The sequence below is a fragment of the Miscanthus floridulus genome, chromosome 16, assembly GCF_019320115.1.
Source record: "Miscanthus floridulus cultivar M001 chromosome 16, ASM1932011v1, whole genome shotgun sequence".
Taxonomy (NCBI): domain Eukaryota; kingdom Viridiplantae; phylum Streptophyta; class Magnoliopsida; order Poales; family Poaceae; genus Miscanthus; species Miscanthus floridulus.
Window position 1 is genome coordinate 113,872,030 of NC_089595.1, and position 6,483 is coordinate 113,878,512.

Sequence of the window (6,483 nt, forward strand, 5' to 3'; positions counted from 1 at the left end):
CACGGCCCGGCCTCCTTCGTGCCCATGCCAGGCACTGGCCTGGCCATAGTGCCATGTCTGGGCCGCAATGTCAGCCCGAAGTGCCGGCAAAGGCATGGCACAGCTAAATAGGCCAGCACCGTAGTATATATATAGCGAGCCGACGCGTCTCCCCTAACCCTAATTCATTCCTCACCGCTGCTCTCTCTCTCTCTCTTGTCTCGCTCTTCTCTCTATGACTCTACGTCTCCCCTCTCCTCTCTCGCCATCGGCCTCCTCTCTTCTTTTCCCCCTCCAGTGAGCCACCGCTGGCCAGCACTGGCACACGGCACGGCCAAGTATACCCCTCCTCTTGATCTCGCACCGTTGATGTAGGCTCCTCCTCTCCTTGTCGTCCACCTCATCATCTCCGTCACCATCGTTGACCTAGCCGGACGCCGGTAGCTTTAGTGCTCCAGATTTCGAGTAAGAATTTGTTGCCCTCTCGCTCGATCTCTCTCTTTCTCTCTGTCTCCCTGCCTACCTCTCGGACTCTATTTTGTTCTAGATCTACATCAACACCGGATCCGTTGAGGAACCAGAGGGCCGGATCCATCCTTCGTCGACGACGCCGACAATTCCGGTGCTCCGGCTATGAAGGTAAGACTGAACCCTAACCCTAACCCTAGATCTATACTAATACTGTGCTTTCTGTAGCCATTGAGGAACCGGACGCCAGCAAGTGACGATGGCCCACTCCTCTAATGAGACGGTTGAGGTCAGTGCCAACGATGAGAGGTGGATGTCGGTGTTTCGAGTTGCCACCGACTAGTAAATTTCTAATATTGCGCATCTGGTCCGGATGGTGTGCCAAGAGGACACGAGGTTTATAGTGGTTCGGGCAGAATGTCCCTACATCCAGTTCATTGCTGCTCCTCGTGTTACAAGCACTAAAAGTTCATAGTAGGGGTTACAAACGATCGAGAGAAGGACAGGTCCCAAGCCACTGGTGAGAGGAGCAAACAGATGCCGAAAGCTCGGTCGCTTCCTGACTGTGTGCTTGTGTGTTCTGATCGCTTTGGGGTTTGATGGGTTTGAGTCCCCTTCATGGGACACCCTGCTTTCCCTTTTATAGGCCAAGGGAAAGCACGGGTTATAGTGGAGGGAAAAGAGGAGAAGGAGAAGGAGAAGGAGAAGAAGTCCTCTAGGATCGCCGAGTCCTTTTCCTTCACATGGGTCTCGCTGACCCTATAGACATCAACAGGGACAACTCCATGTCGTGGCTCTGTCCATCACTGGAGCCATGCATGATCCTTGGTGTCTCTTATTTTTTGTTTATGACGGGTAAGTCTAGATGAGTACCTTCTCATACTCAGGGTTTATTTCCCTATTGTTGTAGATAACATGATGTACCACGGCTACTGTAAGCACTGCTTTGCTCCTACAGTGGATGAGGAATAGGACCATGGGCATGGTCATTCTATATATCATTTCACCCTTGTGCTTTTGTTGGAGATGACTGTGAAAATAGGCTATGTATCTAAACTACTGTTGATGTCATTTAGAACTATGTTGCTTCCGCTACTATTAAACTGATGTTGTAATAACTATGTTGGAACTTCGATGTATGACAAACTATTTGTGAAATTGTTGTAACATGTGGCCTGTATGTTGAATCATATACGATCTTGGCTGTATGTTGGTTGATTCAAGATCCTTCGTGATACTCGACGGACTACCAGATTTATATGGGCTCAAGTGTGATGGTTTGACTGCCTCGGTGGTTGCTATTGTACTTGTGCTCTTATAAATTGAACGGTTCTGTTACAGGACACTCCCCAACTCTAAGATCGCGCAACGCATCAAGAAGGCAATGGATCTCTCGTGGGACGACGCGGGTGCCCCCTCGATTTCATCTACCCGGTGCCGAGACATCCTCCGATGCGGCCGGAACCAGGCGATGCCGTCTTCGTAAGTTTACCCTTCCCATGCCTTATCTTCAATAGATTTCTCGACCTCTTGATACTCACTTTGAGAGAGGTGGGACCAGTCGAGGGACCTCATCTTCATGGATCACCCGATGTTGTTGTCGAGGGATTCGTCTGTGCAGGCAGCGAATCGCGCCAAGGGCGAGTGGCTGAGGAAGGTGAAGGAGGACAAGAAGAGGAAGAGGCAGCGGAAGCTGCAGGTGCGGGAACAGAGGGAGGACACCGACAGCGACGACGATGATGACGATGGCGACGATGATGAGGTAGCCGATGATGTCGAGTGGGACATCCTAGAGAACAAGGATGCGCTGACAGGTATTGGTTCATCCTTATAGGAGTCAAGACCCCTCCCGTTCCACGAAGGGGAGGGTACGTTCGGGGAGCTAGCGCCGCGCCTAAGATGTCGGTCGAGGCGGGTGGCTCTGCCATCGTGCCCCAAGAATCAAGGGGAGTGAGTCCCTCTGCCCAAGAGCAGAGGGCGGGCTCGAAATGGCCTCGCCTCGATGAGGTAGAGCAGAGGTCGGGGGGGTTCGCCCCCCAAACATATCTGCCGCCCGACGGCATAGAGGTGAGTTATCAGCTCCTCTATTTTCCCCTATTTTGGTCGAATTTCATCGTGACTTATGTTTTTCATCCCTTGTAGTGCCGACAGGTAGTGGATTCCTTTGGCGTTGGTGCCAAAGAAAAACATCGCCCTTCAAGCGAGGCGGCAGCCGTCGGCTGGCGTCGTGCCCATTTTGGGCAGGAGCGGTGCTAGTGCCCTCAGCGGGACGGGCGGACGTGGGGGCTCAAGGGGCGCCTTTGGAGGTCATAGAGCAGCCGATGATGGTGGCGATACCATTGCCAACGACAGGGCGGATGGTGCGGCCGACTGCGCTCGTGGCGCCGACCATGGCGAGCGCAATGCAGCCGGTCAGGGCCCTACCGATGCAGGTGGAGGTGGCGGCGACTGTGATAGGTGGGCCACAGCCAGGTGCAACCGTGGTGGCATGGAGTGTCCTGGTGTGGCTATCATAGCAAGAAGGGTCAGCGGTGCTTGGAGCCAGCGGGGAGCCATCCCTGGCCCTGACGTCGGTCGGTAGCGACTCGCCTGCATGGGGCGAGCCCCTGCTTCGGTGGACAAATCCACAGTAGCCGGCGTCGACACTTTTCACCCTCGACGATGCTGTCGAGAGCATGGAGCGGGAGAGCCTCGACGTGGGGATCATGTCCGTGCTCAAAGCCCTAGACCATGCCAAGGGTGCCTTGCGCGACGTTATCGTTCCCTCCGGCCAGGTATTTGCTTGATCCTGACTCTCACCCTTTTCTTCCTCTATATATTTTTTGTATCCTGACCATCGTCTCCCTTCAGTCCCTCATCGCTCGTAGCTGGGGGAAGTCTCAGTTCCTTCATGAACAGAAGGAACCTGGGACCGCCTCATCGAGGAGGCACGGCTACACAGGGAGGTGACCGCTCAGCTTGTTGCCGCCCAGCAGAGGGTGGCCCAGCTGACTCCCCTCATCGAGGAGGTAGACGATCTTCGGTCGCGGGTGGCCAAGGCCCGTCGGCATGCTGTCGAGGCCGAGAAGGCATTCGAGGCCTTGTTGGAGAGGTCACGGAGGGACGACAAGGAAGCCGCCAAGGTCAGGAAGGAGTGGGACGAGCTGCTCCAGATGAACGCCGAGACCCGCCAGTGGATCCTTGACCTTCTGGCCGAGGTTGAGAAGCAAAGGGAGTTGAAGCTAGGGGCCAAGGAGAAGCTCACAGCCCTGGAGAAGAAGGCGAGCCTAGATGCCTTGGCGATCGCTCGGCTACGCAAGGAGCAGGATGAGTTGCTCCAAACCATGGAGAGGCTCCGCTTAGAATGTGGCGTGGCTCACGAGGAGCATGACCAGGCCTTTCGAGAGCATGACCAGGCCTGCCTGGAGCACGATGACACATAATAGAAGGTCGGCTCCCCCCAGGTGGAGCTTAGAAACGCGATGACCCAGAAGCTAGAGGCCAAAAGTGTTTCTACCGGGATGGCCGTGGACCTCGCTGAGGTGAGGAGCAATCTTCAAGCAGAGAGCGATGAGCCTAGTATCCTAAGCGCCACCCTTGGAGTGGTTTGTGATGACCTTGAGGTGGTGCGGTCGAAGGGGACCAGTTCGCTCATGGCCCATGCCATCGAGATCACGACATGGGTGCGCCAGCTTGAGAGGAATGCCCTTCGCACTGGGGTCAATCAATCCTTTGTGATTGCTCGTTCTCACTATGGGGACAACATCGATCTAGAGACGATGACCCACAGCTTCATGCCTGGCTATGAAGTCCATGAGCTGGAGATGGAAGCGGTGGTGGCTCCCCTTTCGTAGGACCTAGTGGACAGGATCAAAGGCATAGTTCTCCCCCAAAGGGGTTAGTTAGTTCAATAGGTCGGTCGATCATTCTTGTAATCAGTGGACAAGTGTCGACCCTTGTGTATCATTTAAACAAACTTGTTATTTTATTTCGTTTAACCAAGTTTGTTCTTTTGTTTTGGTGCGAATGGATTTGTTTTTCCTCCCTTTTTATGTGTGAAAAGGGGTTCATGTGTTCCGACCCTTCCATTTGTTAAGACCGTAGAGCTCGAGGTGTAGGAGGGAAACTCTAATCACGCAGGTAAGCAAGAGTGTCGTAGCCATTGGGCATAGGTTTCTCACTGTTCGACCAGCCTTGCTCAGTCGTTCGTTTCTACAGACCTTGCTACTACGTTTAACATGAGGAAGGGTGTCGAGCACGGAGACTATTTTAGAAAGGGTGTATGTATACCCTTATTAGCCCCCCGAGTGATACCCAACCCCTTGCCGTTGCTGGGGTCGGGTGTCCCTAAAGATCGAGGAGAGGATAGCAAAACTAGTAGGAGAAAGCAACTCTTGTTTTCGTGCGTACCCCCTCCCTAGGATCTAAGCCATCATTCTGTGATCGCGCGTGTAGTTTCCTTGCGAGTCCAACTTTCCTTAAGCCCTCGCACATAGTAGGGGTCCTATCAAGGTTGGCTCGTCTTTGTGATTGTCGCCCCATTGGCGGTTTCTACAACCAAAGGGGTTGAGCTAACATCACTTTCCTTGATGGCTCGAGTGACGCACTTGGTGAGCTCACTATCGGGCATGTTCGAGTGGAATCCGGGTCCGTCATTCATGACGGGGTCGGCATAGCCCTCATTTGGCATTCCACTGCTCCTTAACTTGCCTCCCGGTAGATGTCTGTCTTGCTTTGAAGAGCGACTCAGGTGGCCCGCTGACCTCTCCTCAATGGAGATTCTGCGGGCTCGGCTCGAGGTTAGGATCGAACAGGAAGGTCAAGATGACCCTGTCCGCTTCTGAGTGGGTCGGGCAAAGGCCATTGGGGCTCATCTGTGTTTTCTCCCCTGGCTCTATTCGACGTGAGGCGGCCTCGAGCCCTTCGTGGGCTAGCCTTCGAACCTCGGTTAGGTGGATTCCCTTGTTCAGGTTGAGCAGCTAGAGCCCCTGAGCCTCGTGGGGCTTGGTGGGGGTTGGCCATGTTTCATGCATCACCCCGTACGCGGTTTTCGCAATCAGAGGGGCTGAGCTAACGACACTTGCCTCGATGGCTTGAGTGTCGTACTCGGCGAGCTCGCTAATGGGCATGTCCGAGTGGAATCTGGGTCCATCATTCGCTGACGGGGTCGGCATAGCCCTCATGTGGCATTCCACTGCTCCTTAACTCGCCTCTCGACAGATGCCCATGTCACTTCGGAGAGCGACTCAAGTGGCCCGTTAGCCTCTCCTCGTTGGAGATTCTATGAGCTTGGCTCGAGGTTAGGATCAAATGAGAAAGGTCTAGATGTCCCTATCCGCTTCTGAGTGGGGTCAGACAAGGCCGCTGGGGCTCATCTACGTTTTTCTCCCCTAGCTTTGGTTAACATGAGGCGGCCTCGAAGCCTTCGTGGGCCAACCTTCAAACCTCGATTGGTCGCTGCTCATGTCGAATGAGACGACTACCGCTTTGTGACACGACACAAAGAGTTGTGATGCAGCAATTGCATATGCAATGCTCCGATGTATGGGATGAATGTATGGATGAATGAATGAATGTATGAATGCATGCATGAGAATGGATGAATGAATGTTCATGCAATGGAAAAGAAAAGTGGGGGTCGGTAAAGTTACCTCGATGGCTCGAGTGACGGGTTTGGGGAGCTCTTACCGGATATGTCCATGTGGGGTCCAAAACCGTCGTTCGCAACGAAGTTGGCGTAACCTACATGGGGTACCCCACTGCTCTTTACCTATCTCTCGGTCATGACCCGAGTTATCCGGTCGACTTTAGGCGATCTGGTGGCCTCTCCTCGATGGAGATTCCATAGGTGGGTCTCTCCAAATCCTTCCAGGGAAGGCGGAGGCCAAAGCTTGGAGTACAGGCAACAAACTCCGATCATGCTGGTGAGCAAAAAACACTGTAGCCACTGGGGCATAAGTTTCTTGTAGTCCGACCAATTTGACCCAACATTTGTTTCCACACACCTTGCCTTAAGGTTTTATCGCGAGAAAGGGGTCAGGCATCGAGAATGTCTAT

At 53.6% G+C, this 6,483-nt stretch overlaps 1 protein-coding gene across 1 annotated transcript; it reads left to right on the forward strand.

The window, feature by feature from the left end:
• The first annotated feature begins 2,038 nt into the window (after nt 1–2,038).
• On the forward strand, nt 2,039–3,869 carry LOC136511326 (stress response protein NST1-like). The gene is made up of 2 exons (XM_066505433.1): nt 2,039–2,261; nt 3,346–3,869. Exons 1-2 carry the CDS (start codon nt 2,039–2,041, stop codon nt 3,867–3,869), a joined length of 747 nt encoding a protein of 248 aa, XP_066361530.1.
• The last annotated feature ends 2,614 nt before the right edge of the window (nt 3,870–6,483 follow it).